This window comes from Bacillus rossius, chromosome 17, assembly GCF_032445375.1.
Source record: "Bacillus rossius redtenbacheri isolate Brsri chromosome 17, Brsri_v3, whole genome shotgun sequence".
Taxonomy (NCBI): domain Eukaryota; kingdom Metazoa; phylum Arthropoda; class Insecta; order Phasmatodea; family Bacillidae; genus Bacillus; species Bacillus rossius.
Genome location: NC_086344.1, coordinates 1,914,146 through 1,937,826, shown reverse-complemented (window position 1 = coordinate 1,937,826; position 23,681 = coordinate 1,914,146). Strand labels below are relative to the sequence as shown.

The window sequence follows — 23,681 nt, the reverse complement described above, 5'->3', positions numbered from 1 at the left end:
CGACATGACTGGAGTGGAGTGACAGGACTTGAAATGACTGGAGTGGGGCGAACCGGACTCGAAATGACTGGGGTGGAGTGACAGAACTCGACATGAATGGAGTGCAGTGACAGGAAACGACTTGACATGAATTGTGTGATGCGACAGGACTCGACATGACTGGAGTGGAGTGACAGGACACGACATGACTGGAGTGGAGCGAACCGGACTCAGGTCCCCCACTCCAGTCACTTTGTGCGTCTTCTATTTATTGACAAGATACGTTTGTGGCAAGACGGAAGGAACATTAGTAGATTAACTTCTGTTTGAAGCTGCACGTGTTACATGTTTGTACGACATCGATGATAAAATTTTTTTTTTGACATAACACTAACATTTAAAATATGGACAGAAATAACTGTTAAATGCTAATTGATTAAGGTGGGAATCCTTATTTATATTATTATAGTGCATTTAGTAAATGTAATTTTATTTCTTTAGTTTAGGTTTACATTTTTTAATTCTTAGTTATATTAATACATTGAGCAATGAAATTATCGCTGTTTTATTTGATGTGACGTAAGAAATTACTGTAAGATACGTTTATTTCAGTGTTACTTTCCCGATTAGATTAAAAATTATTTGTCACGCCCTGAGATATACCGATTCAAAAAGTTGAAAAAGTTGTGTTCATAATATGCATAAGCACGCCGCGTATATACATCACTGAAGATGTAAAATATTTTCTTATCGGTCTGTATAACTTATACAAACAAAATAGTACAGTTATGAGAGTATCAACTCGAAAGAAACCCAGTCCCTCATTTTATACGCCAGTGTAACCTTGAGCGACATCTTTTCTCCTATTCAATTGTCCGCGTGGCAAGGTTCGTATACATGCTTTTTTTTTCCAAGGCCTATTAGACGAAATACTAGTCTCCAACGTTCCTTCGTAGTTAAAACATCGCTGTTAGGACAATTTACTTGCACCCAGCAGAAAAAAGAAGAAGAAGAGGAACAAGAAGAACAAGAAAAAGAACATAAAGAAGCATAAGTATTAGATGATTACAAATAATTTTCCCCAATTTCTTAAAATTCACACCGCTTTCATCATTTCCAATAGTACCATTTTGTATTATGAAATAATATTGAATTAAGCAGGATCACAATAGATGGTGGAATAGGCCTACCGGGGAAACCACGTTTAAAAAAAAAAAAAAAACGCGCCAAATACACTAACCCATAGGTGCCGTGGAAACGTGTACATATTACGAAGAATACAACTTTTTCAACTTTTTGAATCCTTATAACTCAGACACGGTGACTGTTAGGAGAAAAAAAAAGTAAAAACAATTTGTATAGATGATTGCATAATATACAATTTTGGTCTGATCTATTTTTATGATAAAACTGACCGGTTGCCTGAAAAACGCAAAAAAACCCATATTAGCGAACTTTTACCTTGAATAAAATTTTTTGCAAATGTCGGATCGATGGAAACTTTTCAAATTTCATTTATAATGATGTTCCGAACAATCGTACAAATTTTCATCTCTATGCGAATTTTTGTAACCTTGCATGTCTAGCTTTACCGGGATAATCGGCGGGAGCAGAATATGTAAGTGTGATCCGCATCCAGAAATATTGTTATTTGCAAAGCGACTGTTTTATTTATCAGTATATTTATCACGCTCGGCTTTTAAGTGAATTATACGTTTAATTCCGTGTCCGAGTTTTTAATCATAAGTTTATTTGCAACACATGACTGGCGAGTACTGAAAGTATCCTTCGATATCGTATCATTCAAATAAATCAGTTTTTATTTCATAAACATATTTAAAAAAATTGTATTTTTGGTTTTTAAATGATTGTTGCTCTGCGATAAAAATTGTCTATTAATACTCGACTGATCTTAAACTATCATCGTAATGTGAATAATACATACAAAAATTAAAATATTATTTGCTCAGAAATAAAAATAATCATTTGTCATTTGTAGTACCAAAACTTTAGTTATTAAAAACTTTTTTTCAACAAAGAATGGTTCTGGATGAATACCAGACTGTCATAGTTATACAGTAAGTTGCTATGATGGGCTAGCTGGGTTTTAGCCCTTGGGAAGTATTCAGAATAATTACAAACATTAAATATTATATTTTAAACTAGGAAATACAAATATAGAAATTGGTTTTACTCACGAGAAATTCATTTTGCATCTGTTCTTCGACGATACACTATAAACACAAGAATAACCAATATTAAAACCTTCTGGGGGGGAAACATATGTTAACAATTTTAGAGAAAATTCATAAATATCAATGTTACCTATCCTTTAGGTTTAGGATGCAAACCACATTATTAAAATTAAATTTGTTTTCGATTCCATGCATGTGCTGAACAGAAATGATAAATCATTGCCATATACATACATTTTCTGTAAAATATTCAAGCATCTACAATAAAAATAATTTCATTGCATTGAATTAAACAATAAAAAGCGTCACTATTAAGTTTTTAAACAGTTCTGCTTACCCTAACCCTTTCTTCGGGATCATCTGGAAAAAAAGGAAAAAAAACATTACTACGTATTTTTCACAAAAAATAATATATTTATGGTTACAGGCATGGGCGCAAATCTGTAGGATTTCCAGGGGGGGGGGGGGGCGTGAATTCTGTGGTTTAAGAATTTTGCGCTAGAGGTCAACCGAAACAAGTCTTCTAGATGATAAGCTCGTATGTTATACACTTTATTTTTACGTAAGTGATATTAACAATAAAGCGGAGCAACATATGTTTTAGTAATTATTAATTAATGACTATAAGAAGTGATCTCTCAAACATGTTTGAATAATTTCCTAACCTAAATACATAAAATATCCATGAAAAAATCTATAAAAATAATATACGTGAATATAATGCAAATAGATAACACCCCATCCATACATTACCATTTTCCAAAAGTGTTTATTCTAATTTCAGATCTTGAAGCAAAATGTCAGCTTCACCGTAGAGACCGATTAAGTTGCTAAGAAAATCAGTAAAAATTTAATATTAGGGTAACAGATCTTATTAAAATCATCTCAATCTGACGAAGTTTGAGATGTAAAGAGTGGGGTTACATTTTAAGGCTTCCGTACCCAAAGGGTAAAACGGGACCCTATTACTAAGACTCCGCTGTCCGTCCGTCTGTCTGTCTGTCTGTCCGTCTGCCACCAGGCTGTATCTCATGAACCGTGATAGTTAGACACAACAAATACTAAAAGCATAGTAAAATAAATATTCAAGGGTGCTCCCATACAACCAACGTGATTTTTTTGTTCGTTTTTGCTCGATATTGAAAACGGCAACATGTAGACGCTTGAAATATTCACAGAATATTTAGTTATATATTCACTTTAAAATAAATGATTAAATAAAAATAAAATAAATATTTAAGTGGGGCTCCCATACAACAGACATGATTTTTTTGCCGTTTTTATAGATAATGGTACGGAACCCTTCGTGCGCGAGTTCGACTCGCACTGTGTCGGGTTTTTTTTTATGCCACATCACATAATTATTACTGCGATTCAAATGCTGTTCGTGAAATTTTTTGTTCACAGTTTTTGATGCGCCCTAAAAACCCAAAGCGCCAAAGCTAATAAACAGATCAACATCAAATGAACGATCGAATCATATTAAAACCCTTAAAAACTGTTTTATTTAGTAAAGGCATCAACCAGGTATAAAAGAAAAAAAAATAACTTAATGACACAAATGAAACATCTCGGAGATAGAACTATGAAATTTATCCTACAGCTAATTGAACCACATACATTTATCGGCTTATATTTAGTATAATCAGTATTTTGGCAGTGAATTATTTAATTAAAATATGCCGCTTGATAAGGTATTAAAGAGACGCGTTTGCTTCCTTATTAACTTAAATACGAATGTGTAACGTTTAAATAATTCTTTCTCTTTCTTACTTCTGTTTTCTCGTGCAGTGTTGCAGTTATCAAATAACTAATGTTATAAAGTGATTATCGGCCATGAATTGTGAAAATTATCGTTTGATAATAAAAGGGGAGTGATTTTATATTCCATATTGACGAGGAAAATTTTTTTCCCCTGTATATTCACATGTAATGTACAGAGCAGCTAGCCTTACAGAATGGAGAAGAGCTAAAAAATTCCAGAAAATGGTATATAAGTTAAAGTTCGTAAATAAACTAAATTCTGCTATAATTACTGTTAAAGTATTAAGTTGTTTATTTACTGGAAAAAATAACGTTTCATAATCACTTAAATAAAATATATTACCTAACTAATAGTCACTACTTATAAAACAATCAAGCTTACCAGGTGAGAATCAGATTCTGTTTTCCGTTTCTTCCGCGTCACGAACTTATCCATGTTGATGTTTGCCAAGAAAGCAGAAGACTGGCGCACACGAGAGCAAAACCACTTTAAAAGCAGACTACCTGAAACCTATAATACTGTCGTTTCAGAGGACAAGGTAGTGTGTGTAACAATGGGGAGGAAATGCTAACGGAACCCTACCCTAGCTTCGTCCTTTGGAATGAACGGTTTCTAGGAATTAAGGGTTTCAAAGTTCTCACTGGAAAACTCCATACCATGGCTTTCGCAGAAGGGGTAAGGGAAAATAACTACGGAACTCGAAGGTAGGAATGTAAAGCATGTCAAAGTGTCTGTCGTCGTTGTAAATAATAATCTGATATATATGTTGTGTACACCATTAACTTTAAAATCACGAAGTGTGCCCCCCCCCCCCCCAAGGAGGGGCCCATTAATTCCAGGGGGGCTGGGCCCCCCTGCCCCCCGGGATCTACGCCCATGGTTACAGGGACCAATTTTAAACACTTTGCCCAAAATGGATCGATGAACTTTCTATAAGAGGCGAGGTGATGTATACTGGGTAATTTTATAAACACTGGAACCATATCCTTAAAAGATCCGAGCTTTATCCAAAACCTGACTTATTTCATGTATTTTAAACACCACTCCAGGCAAATGCAAGGATGTCTGCTTACCAATGAATTATAAACACCTGGTTCCTTTGCCAATAGTTTGAATTGAGTAGTTGTCCTCTGTATTAAGAGTAGCCAGACAGTTAAAGCAAAACCTAGATATCGCGAGGACATAAATAATTCGAGCAAAAAAAATATTGTTTGTAATGGCACAGTTTTGAGGACTAAGAGTGAATTATATTTTGCAAGTTTCCTTGCTAATCGCCTGTGGAAAAACGAATGCGACCATAAGTGGTTGTAGAATACACCAAGTGGGAGTGAACTCGTTTTTACCTTTGAAATACCTGCTTTATTTGCCTTTATTTCTTAATTTATTTTTACTTCCAGTTTAACTATAAAAAAATTTCTTTGAATTTTTTTTGAATAAGTTGATTTTTAACTCTTATTAGAGGCTTCAAAAACCGGTGTTAACCACGGGAGCTATGAAGTAAAGGAAACGATTTGTGTAATCTCTTGCCATTTTAATAATTTACATTAAAGTGAATACGACCCACCACAGCTTTTACCATTATATAAGCAATTAATTAGTTTTATTTAAGTTCTCCGCTAATTAACTGACGATGTGTTGTTAGAATTATTGATTAACAACATTATATTATTTTTAAAATTATTTATAGCGAGTGCCATTCAAGCTAACAAACCAACTTATAACAGAACTATTTATACATCTTCTAACTGTGCTGCGAAATTATAATTTTTCATCCAGAGTGACTTCATCTTCAGGGCAGATGAATACTCCACAGACTAAAACAGTTATATTTAAAACACATGAATATTAAAGGATAAGCCTGAAATGTACACCGCCTGCTATAACCAAGTGAGTGGCCAGTTGACTGCCCGGCGTGATCAGACAGAGAGAGTTAGTTCTCAACTAGCGAACTAACTTGCGAGTAGTAGGCTAGTGTTACCAAGGAATTACTCTTAAACGCGAAGCAACTATTGCATGAATAATTATTAGTTTCCTGCGTTCCTTGGCTATTTCTTACCACAATTTCAAAGAAAGTGTATGAATAAGCATTAATTTACAGATCAAAATTAAGCAAGTGGAATCAAATAATCTAAGGCAACACTCCACAAAATAATTCTAGGTAATTAAGAGCCACGATTATATCGTGTGTGCTTCCGTCCTATGCATACTCTAGCATAATATTAGAGTGGTTATTGGACAAAAAACTAAGTTCAGAGCCTGGTAATAGTTTCGAATAGTTTGCACATTTTTACTTTTGTCTGTAAATGTTACAGAACGTGTCATTATAACTGTGGTACAATTGTTAAGCTATTACATTTTAATTTGTGCCTCAAACATAGTTTGCTACCGGATGAATGAGTGAAGACTTCATGCATCTACGATGATAAAATAGCAAAACAATTTTTAACTTCTATACCTCGTTAACGATACACATTTTGCGAATTTTAATTGACGCTACCCAAGGAATGATTGACTAAATGCAGTTTTTTGGACATACGACATTGCAGTTTTGCACTGTTTGTTATGGAAAAAATCCGAAAATCAAAAATTATTAAAATTTTTAAGAAAAGACTGAATCAGCTGATGTCGGACAAACAGAACCAACGATGAAACAAAACAAGTATTATGAACACCACAATGACGACAGCACGGACCCAATTTGGCGTATGTCCAAAAATACTGCATTTAATCAAAATTACCCATTGCATGAATCATTTAAAAAACGTAAATAATTGACGTGTCACGACAAGAAGAAAAAAACTTTCATTTCTTTAAATTAATAGTGCAAATATACATAGTACAGTGTCTTTGTAAATATCGCCAAAGTGCTAAAGAAATGAGATCGGAATCACGGAACTTAAAAACCCATTAGTAGGGACTGGAAAAATTCGCGGGTTCACTGACCTCCAGGCTAGACTCCACGATCCTGTGCACACTCGGGCAAACGTCGCCTGTTCATTGGCTGCTGACTTGTGAGGCGTCTCAATTGGGAGACTCGTGATTCGACACCGCTTTGACTGAGGGTCTATAATTGGCCCACAGTCCTCCAGGTTAACAGCGAACCAATCAATGGCAGAAGTTTCATAAAAGTACAGCTATTTGCTTTCTAGCATATCGCGGAAATGAATCCGCGAATTTTTCCGGTCTCTACCCATTAGTAGAGACAGGAAAAATTCGCGGGTTCATTTCGCGATAGGCTATAATCCAAGTACGCGTAACTTGTTGCCGCTTCAGTGATTGGAACACAGTTTGCCTGAAGGACTGTGAGCCAATGAATGATCCTCAACGTAAGAAGTCTCGAATCATAAGCATCCCAGTTAGCAGGTGTCACGAGTCAGTAGCCAATGAGCTGGTGTAATATTCCCGCGTACATAGAGGATCGTGGAGTCCATCCTAGAGGTCATTCAAACCGCGAATTTTTCCAGTCCCTACCCATTAGTCACGCGTGATTTTCCGATGATACAAGACCAGTGCCCATTTGGTAGTGAACTTTGCTGGTTCCTGGCAGGGGGTCACATACTGCGAAGTTCACTTGAAACTATCTCCAGCATAGTCGACTTGCCTGGTCGTGGTAGCTCATGCCGGGGAGCTCTGCGTGGTATTCTGACCAGGCGTCCTGATCCTTCGTGCCGACGATGTTCTTCCTCCGAAGAATTGTTCGCCGAAGACCAGGAAGACCTGTGGTGTCCATGTCCTCTATGCGTATGTCCGCGTCTTTCGTGTGATCCACGGTGTCTGTGAGGTCTCTCGTCCAGAAGCTCTATAGTTCTTCCGCAGCACACCCTGTTCATCCACTGCGAGCAACATCTCCACCAAATAAGTTATCCACGCCAGGAGTATGTCTCAAACGCAACTCACTATCGCTAGGGGGGGACAGGGGCGTAGACTGGGGGGGGGGGTTAGGGGTTATAACCCTCCACCTTAGCCACCCTTTTTTTTCTTATCTGAAAGCAGGTTAGCCTGTAAGCCTGGGTGTCTTACTGCTATCACCGGCCACTGCACTGGAGGGGAAGAGTAAGCGAGCCCTACCGATTCTCCTTCCCTTCCCCTACCCCTGTCGCGAGCAGAAGCTATGAGGTTGTGACGCCGTGACGGGTCCCAAGTTTTCCAATATCTTACACCTATTTTATTTAACTAGCGCGGTAATTATATGCAGGTGGTCAATTAATGCACTGAAAGAGCAGTTTTTTAAGGTAAGCATAAATTTCAGAAAAATTTTTTCCAAGATTAGACAGCTATACGTATCATGATCTCGAGTTAGTCCACTAGAGTGGTTGTGCGTGATCCTGAAGGTGAAACCAAAAATGTAGTTTACAATAAACCTTCAATATATCTTAAATTTGATCAACACATAAAAACAGTAATTGACTTTATTTTATTTATAAACAACATTTGCAAATTATTCCGTCCATGAGATCAGCTAGTCGTAGGTACATTAAATGAAATTATAATCTGGCAAAAAGATTTACAAGCTTTGATACTGAGAGTGTTTATAGGTATGTTATCTACTACCCCTTCTGTAGTTTGTTAGTACCTATCTATCTCTGTATATCTATCAAAATATACTTTGGATTATTTTGAAGTATAGGTATGTTGTTAGTGAGAGAAATAAAGTAATTAGTTAATAACCAGTATGGTGTCGTATTACATTAACTTTTGTGATATATTTCTACCTAGTTTTTCGTTTCATGGTCCTTAAACCATAAATTCAAATTATATATATATATTTAGAAAAACGAAAACTGCCGCAATTTTGCATAATTTACTTCCAGGTGGATAGAAAAAGCCTATAATTGATCAAAATCGTTCGATCTCAAGGCAGTAAAAATAGAGGAGGTTTTTCTAAAACACAAATATTCACTTTAAGTCCCTTAATATGAAGCAAAGTGGCAACTGTTGAATCTATTATGCCTTGTACGAGTTGTTCAGAAATTTCTAGTTTAAAAGTGTTCCTGATAATACTAAACATTAGAACAATAGGTGGAAAAAATTACGGTTAAAAACCACAAAATAAATAATTAATTTTATTAAAAACAGTATCGAATACGTTTGCATGAATGTAAATATATTTTATACCACCTAAAACGTTTGGAAAAAACAATTCTTGCCACGTTCAAATATTTACGTAAGTGTTTAATAAACGGAATTTAAATACAAAGCAACTAAAGGACAGAATATTTTACAACTTTCTTAGTAGGCACATAATGTGAGACATTTTAAAATTGTCGTAAAACTTTTAAATTTAACCTTAATGTTTGGATAAAACGTTTACTTTGTAACTGCAACCCTTAGGGTTAGGGGCAAATAAAATTTCTGATGCCTAACTTATGGGCGTAAATTGATATTTTATCTTAATTGACCAATTTCCAGTTCATGACTAAATTAATCGAATCGAGAATGTTGTAGAAAATCTACAAAACCACTTGATACATAAAAATTAAACACTTCAAACATTTTGTCTGCATAGAATATGCGATAATGTTGTATTTACCTTTTTGGAATATTCTAGAATATGAAGTTTTCAGAATTTTTTAGGCATTCCAAATTGTTAAATATATTTTCATCACGTACCTTAAGAAATATGAACCTTAAGGGGTCAGCCTCGTCAGGGGTGTATGTGTGTTAGTGAGGCGGGATGATAAGCGCGACGCTCGCTGGTGCTTCCAGCGCGGTATAGCCTCTAAGCGCAAGTCTCTGAACTGGCGCGCATTCGTCTCGTCGTCACAGGATAACTGTGAAATTTGAGCGGTGACCGTAACATTATATGGTCGATAAATGAAGATAAAGGTGTTATGCAAGTCCCTTAAGTGCTTTCAAGAATCTGTACTGATTGTTTTATGCCTAAAAATTACTCTGAAAACACGCGTTTTAGGCATTTTAACGCTTCTAAAAATACAGTTTAAAAACTTAATCCGAAATTAAAAGTACTTTTCGGTTCTCAGCGAACTCTTAAATGCTATTCGTAAATAGGCCCCACTCGGATATCTTGAGTAATTTTGAAATCGCGTTGTTTTTCCTGAAGCTCTGCACACCGTATGTGTGCCCAGGTAGGCGGGCCCCTTAAGAGGGAATATTATAACTCAGCTTTCTGCTTTCGTTTTTTATTTAAGGTTGTAGCGAGGAATTTTTTCAGAGATTCATGTATACTTGAAAATCTGATTGAGTTGTGGTCATTTCTGCATGTAGTAATTAAAAAAATATATATCACATTTGCCCTGATATTAGCATTTCGGTTTGGTTTCTAACAAAGTGTGTTATTAGATAACATTTTGCAAGATATAAGTATATCTTATCATGCTGACTTATATTTTTCATGCTTCTCAGTTTGTGGTTAGTAACCTTTGATGTGTGTTTACACTGAAGAACTAGAGAGTTATTTAAGGCAATGAAAGAAAAAAATATTAACATTATAAAAAATCAATGAACAAATCGTTTCAAACACTTTTCAACTATTACATCTACTAAAAAAAATCAAATAAAACTAATTTTTGACAGACTAAAGTGCAATTACAAATTTTTAAATAAGTCGTAGTTTAACGCTGTCAGTTATTATGATACTTTTATACTTACTGGACTTCCTATATCTGGTATTTCGGAACAGTTGACTTCCCTCTTCCTTATCCAATGTGGTTCCTCTTCACTGCCCAAAGCATAGTCTTGGAACGATGCCGCCTGCAAGAAAGATAACACATCTATATTGTAAATACACTTTAAGGTAAGTTTGAATAAGTTTTTTTTGTTACTTAAGAGATGAAGAAATAAAAAACTGGTTTAAGTTCATTGGTCGAAATCTTTATTTATAATATCTGCTTGACCAAACTTCACTCATAAGAATAAACTGAAATAATAATATGCTTAAAATATATGTATTCCTAGGCAAATAAATTTAAATAATTGTTTTACAAGTTAATATTTAATGAGGATAGTGTTTAAAAGAGTTTATTCTTCAGAAGACAAATTTAAATAAATCGTTTCCAAAAATGGTTCTACGATTATAAATCATGTGGTAAGTGGCTGTATTTCGTTTTGCATTACTCCGAAACACGTGAATTGTGGTAGTAATAATTTTGGGGAAAACATTTAAATTAATTTGATCTTAGAGAAACTTGTCCTTCTGTATCAATAATAATAATAATAGAATTATAATAATAAAGCTAAGAAGCTAAAACTATTCTAGCGAAATGACGTTTAAAAACTGTAGAGTAGTTGCTAGAAATATTTTGCTTTAGCGATAATACTTTTAGATGGTATTGCTGACATGTTTTCTTTTGTATTTGTGATAAAAAATTCGTTAAAATACATCGGTAAAACTGACATACAAAATTACACCAATTACGGTTTCATTGAATCTGATGTTATTTACTGTTTCAACGGTGTAGCAAAGTCAACAGCTGCATTTGAGAAGTTGTAGCTGGAAAACTGTAAGAAATTAATGTTCGGAATTAAATTTCTCAAGTTATTATCAGTTCTTTAGAAATTTACATAAATTAAGTAAGAATGAATTTTAACGTTGTTCTGAAAATATAAATTAAAAAGTAAACCAAGTTAAAATCACAAAAAAAAATTCTGTGTTTATGAAAATTTATTTATTTTTGTATAACATATTTGTGCAACGATTTATAAGCCACAAACGGAAATATAAATTCGAACATTATTCATTAAGATTGTAATTTACAGGCAAAGGGGATAAAAATTATTAACAACTAGCTGCAATCCCTGGCGTCGCCCGGGCTGAACACTTGTCCGTGAGTTAAAGCCAAATGGGTAGCGCCATATGACAGTGTGGTGGGCATAGGCAAAATGACACGCAATATACTGTTAGTATGTCTATGACATATGATTTTCTGTTTACCCGTGGTGATCGGTTGAACGGTCCACTTGGTGTATTAACTTGCTTTTTGGTGTTATATCGCAATTTACCATTTAATTTTGTCCCTACCAATGAGTCAACACATCAAATTTTTCAATCAACCAAACTAAAAACCAAAATTGAGATCTAAATCAGGGTTTTACACTCTTACTGCAGCCAATTCCACGACTCCTCTTTGTCCCATATGTATTATCTTCCTGACACATTATCATCACTTATCTGGCACACATTACTTATCAAAAAACAAATCAACACCATGTGAACAATTCTGCCTGTCAGAAAATGAAAACCAATAAAACATATATATAATATTATCATATTATATTTATATCGCAGAGGCTACCGCCCCCTCGCCCCTCATGACCGCCAACCACATCATACATGCGCGTACAATACTTAATACTTATTTGGCTACAACACTAATACCTACATTTTAAATATCGCGATATCTTTAGAATAAAACGTCCGAATTGAATACTTAAAAAAGTTCTAGAAAGGTATTGAATTAGTCTTGAATATGCAGTAATTTATTTTGATAAGTATTAATACCAAGGTACACAATAAAGAGTTTTTGAAGCGTCGGCATTTTAATTATTTAAAAAAATAAAAGAAAACACTAATTGTGAGATAACTACAATAGTTAGACATATGGTTACGCGATATTTTTTGAAGACAATTATTTGTTCTGCAAAGTGGTAGTACATTGTTTTGTTCTATAATCAATAGGTTTCGCAGCGTTCGCCGTGTAAGGATTTTTTCGGGTCATTTTTTACACCTTGGGTTACCTTATTGGACTTTTAGTAAGGATACATAATGTTATTGATAATATTATATAGCCTATAGCCTTTCTCGATAAATGTACTATCCAACACTGAAAGAATTTTTCAAATCGGACCAGTGGTTCCTGAGATTAGAGCGTTCAAACAAACAAACAAACAAACTCTTCAGCTTTATAATATTAGTATAGATAATATTTTTTGCGTAGATGTTTAAATTATTGTTTGCGGTTTCACCTTCATTTGGAAAAATTTATGAGCTACTGAAGTAAATAAGAAAGTTAACTGTATATTCAAATATTAAAATATAAAAATTAAGTTATCGAAAGTAAAGAATTTTCTGCAGTTGTAAAAATTGTTTGTGTTGTAGTACAGTCTCAACATACGTATGCAATGGTTGGTAAGCTCTGAATACTTAATTAAGTCGTAGTGTCAAATTGTTTGTAATTTTGTTTTAAATAAAATCTTTAGACAGATACTATTCGTTAAACTCAAATGGAAACACGGGAAAATAAACGTCAAGAAACTAATCTTCTTTAATTGCTATCTCTACTCGAACATCAACAGCTGAAGAAAATCAAGTACTAATGGGTTGCATAATATCGCACACCTCTCATAATACTGAGGCTTTAGCTACGATACGGGCGCATGCTGCTTAAGTTTTCTATCGAGATTGGGTAGTACTATAACGTTTTATATAACGTACATATAATCGTTACAATATAAAGTTGAAGTATAGATATTTTCAACACTAAACTGCCAGATACTCGTGAAATATAAGAAATACAAGATGGATGGAAAGAAATCATAAGAAAATAAAGGTATTAATTCTGAAGATAAAAGAAAGGATAAAATGCATTTAACCGTTTCAGTTCACTGTTCAGCGAAACCTATGATATTTAACGATATATGTACAGCAAAATCTTTCAAATTTGGCAGAATTATCAGCTGGATTAATTTGGTTGTGATACAATGAGGTAAGCTCTGCAACACATACACTGTTATGAAAGTGCCAAATGATGTAGCAGACAAAGAAAAAAGGTTTTGGATCAGTCTATAGTCTCAGGTAGGTTTCTAAGGTGATATTTACGTACGTTGGGAGAAAAAAAAATGGATCGAAGACAGCATTTCAAGAATATCGATTTTAATCTCCACTAATCCATAAGAATCAATCGGCCAAATTTCATGATAATTTTCAGAAAAAAATTTAAATAAAATCTAAATACTTTTTATAATGATATGTAGTAACACTTAAGAATAACATGCACAGACTTTTTGTATGATTTGCATAAATTATTCATTGAAATCGATTACCTCATATTTGTTTATAATGTAGTCAAACTTATTTTTTGAAACGTTAAAAAAATATAGCTTTAAAATTCTACATCTCCTTTGAGCTGACATTAAAAAATTGTATTATTTAATTCGTTATAAGATACAATGTGATTGAGTTAACTACTCAATGACAAGAATGATTTTGTAAGTCAATTAGGAAAATATTCATATTATTTGAAGTAGTGTAGTTGCGTTTACTCACCAGAGCAGCGGCAAACAGGGTTATCGCAGCGGTCTTCATGATGGTTTGATAGCAACCCACGATGGTCGCACTGTATTTATACTGTTGGTAAGTTCGCACCCCGACCGCTAGGTGCGCTGTTTTTGCGTTTGCGCAAGTGCTTCGTCGTTAATAAACCCTTCATCATAAACGTGGGCGAGGAATAATTCAAGATGCGGCTATTTACAGGGGGATGGTCATATCTGTATGATTACATGGTAATTGTGTGAAGCCATTTTTTTCCTTAGATAATTTTTGCGTCATGTTGGTAAGGCATCCAAAACATTGGCGAAAGTGTAGGTTTTTTTTTGCATTGTAAAAACAGTTTTAAATAATTTTTATTTTCATGTTTATTTATTTTCTGTTTCAACCACGCAGATTCTAGCTCATACTTACTAATCATCAGACGTTATAAAGCATAATTTACGCAAGTGTTTTGCACGGAAAAAATTACGATGACGATGATAAAAAGTGACTTAAACCACGTCACAACATGCTGTTTTCTGACATTTCCTCAATCCACGGCAATTTACTGGATTTCTTGGTTATTATCATATACACTTCCGGTATGTGAGATGCGGCATGTGAGATGCGTATGAAATGTAGTTCGAAGATGGAGTAGTGGACACCAAAATACGAAATATTTATACGTTCTTTAGTTCATTATTGCAACGGAGAATATTGATTTAAAAGTATTCTTTTCGACATGCTCTGTATCTGTCGATACTCTGTTTTATATAAAGAACCATCAAAATGGACAAACAAATATTAATACGCAAACACACAATAAAAAAACAAGACAAAATCAGCCGATGTCTTTTTTAAAATGAATATTCACCACATAGAATTCCGTTGAAGGAATCGATCGGAAAAAAAATATCACGGCACAGACAAAAACAGTGAGCTGACAACAAGAAGAGTAAATAAAAACAAAACCAACATTGGACAACACAGTACATCCTTGGGTTCATCTGTGCATCTCTGTGTTGTTGTGCTGTAGAGGTTACCTATCTATTTTGTATAATCGTTGTTTTTGTTTCCTATTTGTCGCTCTGTTACAGAAGGTTGGTGTTTGTGCGTTTTTTTCTGTTCTTGTTACAAATGTTTCATTAATTTTCAACTCACTGTATTCGTATGTGCAGTGAATTTTTTTCTGACTTAAAACCGTCCACAAAATTCTCTGTGCTGTCTATTTTACACCTTACAACTGCTGATTTTGACTTGTTTTTCGGTGTTTGTGTATTAAATTTTCTTGTCCATTCCTGTGGTGTATCTATGACATACAATCTAACAAGCCATGGTGTATGTTCAACAATTTTTAAAGTTTTTTTTGAATGGTGCAAAATTGTGATATTATTGCAAATAAATGGCTTCAAATACACTGTAAATAAATTTTATAATGTTTGTGGCAGCAGAGTGTCTAACGAAGTCAATGTAATTATATATCTTCATGGGAAACACACATAACATAGAAGATTCTATCTTGTGTGTTTCTAAGTTATGTGTTTCTAAGTTGTGACAGCACCCCTATCTCCATGTGTTAATGTGTTCTATATCAAATTAATTATAAGACAATTGCTATGGTTTGGTAAATATGTCATAGCGGTTGGTATAATTTTACCCTATAATTTATAAATTGACATATGCGTGCATGTGTATTTTAACCAGGAAATGTCATCTAATTTTAGTGCATCGTTAAGTAAAACTACAATAGCAATTACAATATAAATTTGCACTATTGACCACAATATTTTATTATTTTTTGGAGATTATACGTAGCTGTTAATGAATATAGTGTGTTTAAAAACGAGTTATATTTTATCACTTTTGATTGTTCAAGTATAAACACTTCTAAAAATCTAAGTGCATTAGGAGAGTTTCAAACACATGACCTCTTTGTTGTTAGTCTACCAAGTGGTCAACGTGCACACTAATAAATCTTTGGTTTACGGGAGCACCAATTATTAACCTAATGTAATTAAATGGGGCGTTGCCAGTATTAATTAATTGTCAAATAAATTTATTTCGCAGTTCCTTGGACGTAGTAAATTTACGCTGGCAAATAGTTTATACTTTTACAATAACATATATTTGTGTACCTGCAACTACAGTCAAAAAAAAATGATCACTGATTAATTTAACACTTTATAAATAAGTAATTTCTTCTGTACATCTGTATGTATAATTTAACACATAGGCCTAAGTTAGTGTAATGAAAGATGAACATTCGTGTAGGCTATATTAAGAGAAGCCTGTAGCAAAATTGGTATTTTCTAGGAACATGTCTTTAAAAATCACACCAAGTGTAATAGTTAAAAAAAAAAGACAAAAAAAAATTTAAACTACAAAACATTTATCTTTGTAATTTCACAATTTACAGTGTACGTCACGGCATGATATCTCCTGATAATACCTTACTAATTTTAAACACCGATATTTGAAGGGCATGGGGGGAAAAATGGTAACCCACATATTGGACATTTTTGAGCTATATGCAGGAACACAATGGTACACTCATACTGTACAGACAGATACTAGAGATAATATCTTTGAAAGGTTTGTGCAATGGGAGTGCATGACTTGATGTAGGCTTTTGGACATACGCCATTGCTTAGCAAGCAATGGCGTATGTCCAAAAGCCTACATCAAGTCAGATACTAGAGATTTAGCCTTACGACCACAGATGGCAGCACAATGCAGTATTGATTCTATGGTAAGCCACATTGTTGGGCAAAACATAATGGTAAGCCACAAAGTAAAATGGACGCCACAGCTGGTTGCAGTAGGAGTAGCACTAATGATTCAAGGATGTTACAAGAAGTTTTTAATGAAGATAGTGATGGTGAATTGTTTGACGATGACGAAAATGATCCAGATTACAGTTTACCTACAAAGGAACAGCGTATCTGCTTAAATGTTTCAAGTGGAAGTGAGGTTAGTGTGGTTTTATGTTCATTGCTTCCCTTTGAGGGTTACCATTTTCTTCTTGCTAAATAATTTGCACAATTAATCTGTAGTTTTAACATAGTTTAACATTTTTAAGAAATGTCTTATGACCAACTTTAAATTAATTATATATTCATAAATATTTCTAGGCTATAACATAATTTAAACATGTCCATAAAATTATTTTATGTCCAGATTTAGGGTTACCATTTTATTTCTTATTAGAGTTATATGGTTACCATGTTAATACTGCAACAAGGAGCATCACATTGGTTGAGGTTACTGTATGTGTTGTCTGTGATTATAAAGCTCTACATTAAAACCCTGTTGTTTTACAGTGTGAAAATAGTACTCAGGCCAATCCTGAAACGGTGAAAAATGAAATAAAGAAGAAAACGTCAAGAAAAAGAAAGAAAACTATGAATAAACAACAGAAGAATAAATTGGCTAGGTATAGTGGACTACAATATTAAACAAAGAATGGTGTGATTACACATGAAAAAATTGTCGGTGACCCGTGCAAGTGCCGTAGAATGTGTTTTGAAAAGCTTGGGGAGGAACACATTGTTGCCATACATAAATTATTTTGGGAAATGGGATGCTTTAGTCTTCAAAATTCTTATTTGTTTAGTTCAATGCATGTAGAACATGTTAAAAGAAGGTACACGGGTAACAAAAGCAGTAGGCGTAATAATACGATTACCTACAGTGTTAAGAAGAATGGTCTGAACATTGACATCTGTAAGATTGCATTTTTTAATGTACATGGACTCCAGAACAACAGAGGCCGATTAGAACATTTGCAGGCAAAAATGCGAGCAGGGGCTTCTACTGCTCCACAAGACACACGTGGAAAGCACAAGAACATGCCTCATGCCTGTTCACAGGAAGATGTTCAACTTGTGAAAAATCACATTGAATGTATCCCTAAATACAGAAGTCACTATAGCCGAAAGGACAATGGGGATAAATTCTATGTGTCTATAGAGTACTCTATTCAGAGTTGTTATGGTCATTACAGGAATGAATACTGCACGGAAATTAAGATTAAAACCAGTCTCTTTTGACAAGTACCAACGTATTTTTATTGAAGAGTACAATATTTCATTTAAATTACCGAAATCGGATACATGCCCAACATGCGACTCATATGAAGTAGAATGTAATGCTGCTAAAATAAACAAGGATACAGACAAGCTGAAGAGCATACGGATAGCAAAAGAACTGCATCTAAGGAAAGCACAAGCAGGCCAACAAAATATTAAATGGCTGACTGCAAAGGCTTCATCAGACAAGAACATTCATGTACTCACCTTTGATCTACAGCAAGCATTGCCAACACCTAAACTTTCATCAGGACCCATGTTTTACAAAATAAATCTGTGGACCTATAACTTTAGTATTCATCCTTGTGATTCGTCTCCTGGCCATTTCTTTGTTTGGGATGAAACTGTAGCTTCTAGGGGGTCTGATGAAATCTGCAGCTGTTTGAACAAGTATCTAGAGGAACACAATATTCGGGGCGATACATTAATTGCTATATCGGACAACTGCTCTGGCCAGAACAAAAACTGGAACATGATAACCTTTTGGATGTATGTAATTGCTCAAGGCCGTTTTCGTACCGTTGAAAATCACTTTCCTCTCTCAGGACACTCAATATTGCCAAGTGATCGTGATTTCAGTGTTGTGGAAAAGTATGTACGTCGACATGTGCAGTATGTGTACACGCCTCAAGACTGGGTAGAGATCTTAAAAAAAGTGTGGTCGAAAGAAACCATTTTGTGTTCATGAAATCCATTCAGATGATTTCCTGCAGTTTGGTGACATCAAAAAAATTGTTTTGTCAGAGGAATGTGACAGAGGAAGGATACAAAGTGCTTCTCCGAGAAGTTGTGTGCTTCACCCTAACAGCAGAGGAACCTGGAATCTTGAAAATATCACGGACATTTACTGGCGAATACTGGGATAGGGTCAACTTGAACAAGAGGGGTCGCCCAACTCCCTTACACAGCATTACCATAGTAAAGAAGTACTCGAGGCCTCTTCCAATAGACCCGCTGAAGGACATCATGTCTGCGCTTAAGTGGATACCCCCAGTGCACCACGATTTATACAATGCTGTGCATTCAAAGAATATGCACACAGTCAAGGATGACTATTTGGACGTATCTGAAGATGAAATGTGACTGGTGTAAATATAATTTTTTTCTTTGCAGCATAATTGCATTTTAAGTATGACATGATTAATGTACTGATTCAATGCATGAGAGACACGACATAAACATTGTTCATTATAGTTCACAAAATAACGAAACTTTCAATTTCAATTTTTTAATAAATTTCAAGCCATATTTTTTTTAAATATAATAATATTGTACGGCTATTAATTTCCTTGATGTAAGTATTTTCAGTGAAGTTTAAACAGTACGTATGTTGTATAGTAACACTCAAGAATGTTTTAACTTACATAATATGAAAATGAAAACAATGGAAACCCACATATTCATTGTACATTAACTCAACAAAATAGTAAAAAACTAATTTGGTTTATATTATTATGTATAAGATTTTATGTCATTTTTAGTACAATATTATGTACATAAATTATAAATTAACTAGCCGACCCGGCCACGCGTTGCTGTGGCTAAAGTTTTTGTTATATTACATTATAGTAAACAATCTAAGAGGAACAATAAGAGAATGTGTAATATGGTGATCTCCTTATTTGACTTTCTACTAATATAACCCTTTAGTACAATGAAATTATTTACGAACAAAGACGAAAATGTTGATGTTGGTATACAAATTCACTGGATTGAGATTTGAAGGGGAAGTACGTTGAACACAATTAATTAAAATGTTCTTACACTTGATATTAAGCAGAAATCAATAGGTACAAAATAAAAATTTATCAGATTTAATATTTCCATTTAATTTTATAACAAATATAAGTATATTACAGTATAATACAGTAAATAACATGTGACGCTTAAACTCATGAATGAGGTAGGCAAGGCAGACAGTCTTAAACTTTTAAACATTAATATCTATTTTTTTGAATTATAAATACTTTCAATTTCAATTTAATTTAACACCAATCGGTGCACAATGTTTTTGGTTAACCTGTCTTTAGCTAACACAAATAGATTCGACGGTTTCCCAACACGTGAACACGCAACATATAGTTGCCCATGAGAAAAACATGGATTTTCCAAATCTAAACCACAAATGGACATTGTTTGACCTTGAGATTTATTTATAGACATGGCGAAAGCTAAACGAATTGGAAACTGTAGCCTTTTGAAGGGTATGGTAGAATCTGATGGTATCATCGGAATACGTGGCAGCAGGACCACTTTTCCTTTAAACTTCCCAGCCAAAATGGTTGCTTCAAGAATGTTTCCGGTGATCTTTTTGATGACCAAACGCGTACCGTTACATAATTGAGGTGGATTCAAATTACGGAGGAGAATAATAGGGGAACCAATCTTTAATCGAAGATTATGTGGTGGCATTCCAGGGATATCTAATGAACTTAAAAATTCAATCGGAAAATTTACACTTTCATTTTCATCAACAACAGTATCGATTGATTTAAAAGACATCAGATCGCCTGGTAACAACTGTTGTATCTGGAAGTTAATTTCGTCAACATCAACGTTTTTGGCTGCCAAAATCGCCCGTTGACTAAGCCATTCATGATTCAAATAATTATTCTGTATATCCGGGAAAATACTCTGAATCAATTCATTTTTATCCTGAACAACAGTGCAAAAATTGTCTGGTAGTTTAATGCATTGCGTATTTGGTTGCAGTTCTATTTTACCGTTCCCAATATCTAGTAGTTGTTCGGAAAATATTTGTGCTGATGGATCATTTTGCAATTGTACTCGCATATTTATGGTCAATCGAAGTGTTTCAACACTTCGCAATAAGAATGATTGTTTCAAACATGCATTAATCTCATCCGCGAAAGTAGAGCGAGGTATAACCGGTAAGGTCTGCCGGAAGTCACCAGACAAAAGTAAGATAGCACCACCGAAAAGTTTATTATTGCTGTTTAAATCTTGCATAGTTCTGTTTAATGCTTCAAGTGAATATTTGTGTGCCATTGTGCACTCATCCAAAATTATTATAGAACTCTTCCGCAACACTGCAGCTATTCCACTATTCTTTTTGATGTTACACATTGCATCTGGTTTATTATGAACGTCCAAGCATCTGGTTTATTATGAACGTCCAATGGCAGCTTGAATGTTGAATGTGCTGTTCGCCCACCATCCAGTAAAGTAGCCGCAATGCCTGACGATGCTACTGCTAATGCGATTTTTTGTTGCGACCGTATTTTGGCAAGAATCAACGATATTAAAAATGTCTTACCGGTTCCACCGGGTGCATCCAAGAAAAAAAACCGCCTTGTTCAGCAGCAACAGCCAGCATAATCCGATCATAAATAATTTTTTGTTCTGCTGTCAGTAATGGTTCACTGTTCATGATAATTGTTGCTAAACTTCCATGGTCATATTGATTTTCTCGTTGTAAATCGGTATTGACTAAGTCGGTGGCTGGACGATTAGGTGATGGCATACCATAATGATTAAGTGGTAAATTTGAAATAAGAACACATAAATCCTCGATCATGACCAATGCTTCATTGTACATCTCTGGTGTATAATCTATGTTTTTGAATTGATTTGTTTGTCTAATTCGGTGCAAGATGTCTTCTGTCATACAATTTTTATATTTTTTCCACAAAGTTTGTGCTTGCGAGGGATAACATGTCGTCAAAATAATTGCAAACAACTGACGAATGTTATTCGGTGTTGATGTCAACGCAGCATCAGCAAGCGTTAAGTCCCAATGGTTATCGTCTTCTAGCAATTGCAGTTCACGACATGCATCCTGGTATGTATTGAATACTCGACCATTAACTGTTCGTAAAAATTCAAAAGACGTTGGTCCGGGAACATTCACCAATAACAAACGTAAATAGAAGCACTCACGTTGCTTTGGATGTACCGTGTAAAGTCTCCCCAATGTCTTAGCTTTGAATATGCCTGTAATGGAAGGATGTGGTTTTCCTTGTTTCCGTGGCTCCCATTTTTTACTGGATTTGTTCCATGTGAAATAACGTGGAACATCACCATACACCAATGTCTTCGCGAATTGGCCAAAAACATCAGGTTTTTGACACAATGTAAAAAATTCAGTTAGAGTCGTTTTCGGAGCTTCGAACGCTCTTTGGAGAACATTTTCTTCAGTGAAGTATACACGTTGACCGTTTTCAAGATGTATTGCCAGATGTTGGACAGCAGGATCTCTTTCGTGGATGGGAAAGCTGAGAATATGCCAAATAGCTTCATTGCTGCTAATGTATCTGCCCATTTGGTATCGTGCTATTTCGTCATTTTTATTTATGTTTTGTACTTCAAATATGGCCAAATCACTGCCTTTGTTTACATATTTACAAATATACTTAATTGATTTAACAGAACTGCAAAGCTCAACATTGATATGAGCTTTGTAAGTTTTTGAAAGTAGTGGTGAGTATGGTACCACCCACTGATTATCAAACTCAACTTGATTTGGAAAGTTCGGCAGTCGCATTGTAAATGTGTGGCCACCATTCTCAGTACTTCTGCGGCGATACATTGGATAACCATCAATATCCGTGATCGTGTCATTCGTATGCGGCTTTGGGAAGTTTTTTTTCCATTTTCCATTTTCCATGCACGGTGACGTCATGTTGAAAGCACCGCATGGCCCATGGATCATGTGTTTGGTGACAATATCAAATAATTCTTGATCAATTAATGGGTCTGGAATTTCGGCTGAAATTATTTGATCGATTTCTTCAGGACGGATTCTATCTTTAAGCCAAACCAAAATGTGGGCATGAGGCAAACCTCGCTTTTGCCACTCTATCGTATACAGCCAACAACGTGTGATACCAAAAATTGAATATTTAACAATAAAATCAATTAAGGATTTCAATTTTTGTTTAAAAACACGTGCAGTTAAATCATGACGATGAATGGCTTGTTGTCCTGGCAATAGTAAAGTTTGTATCTCTTCACAATTCGGATTACATGTGAATGTAATAAATAAATCCGGTCGGCCGTAATGACGTACGTAAGTCATCGCATCTTGTATGTATTCCTGCATGTTCCGTGGACTGCCGATGTAGCTTGAAGGTAAAATGAAAGCATTACCGATGTCATTGGGATTTAAATTTCCATCGATGTTTCCAGCAACAGCATCTCGTAAGTGAATATATTCTTCCGATCGTAGTTTTGCCTGGTTGAATCGAAGGAATCGCAAGCGTTCGCTTTCGACCTTAGCATACATATCAACAATGTATTGATGGAACAGCTGACGATATCGAAGGATATAATTGTCTTGATGTTGTCTAACCATTATTCGGTGTGCGTAGTAGTTCATTGAGCTAACTTTATTATTTCTGTAATCACCTAAAAAAATAAAAAATAAAATGCAATACGAAATTAAAATCTATACATACAGTAAGAAAGTAAATAGATAATTGTTAAACTTA

The 23,681-nt window shown here is 34.7% G+C and overlaps 1 protein-coding gene across 1 annotated transcript in view; it reads right to left on the bottom strand.

The window, feature by feature from the left end:
- Positions 1-14,237, bottom strand: part of LOC134540765 (uncharacterized) — a 30,851-nt gene extending 16,614 nt beyond the window's left edge. The window contains exons 1-5 of the mRNA XM_063383678.1: positions 14,162-14,237; positions 10,549-10,650; positions 7,541-7,772; positions 2,512-2,534; positions 2,178-2,213 (exon numbers count right to left, since the gene is read on the bottom strand). Of these exons, the coding sequence (XP_063239748.1) occupies positions 2,178-2,213; positions 2,512-2,534; positions 7,541-7,772; positions 10,549-10,650; positions 14,162-14,200 (432 nt within the window). The 5' untranslated portion in view covers positions 14,201-14,237. The remainder of the gene's footprint in view (positions 1-2,177; positions 2,214-2,511; positions 2,535-7,540; positions 7,773-10,548; positions 10,651-14,161) is intronic.
- Between the last annotated feature and the right edge of the window lie 9,444 nt (positions 14,238-23,681).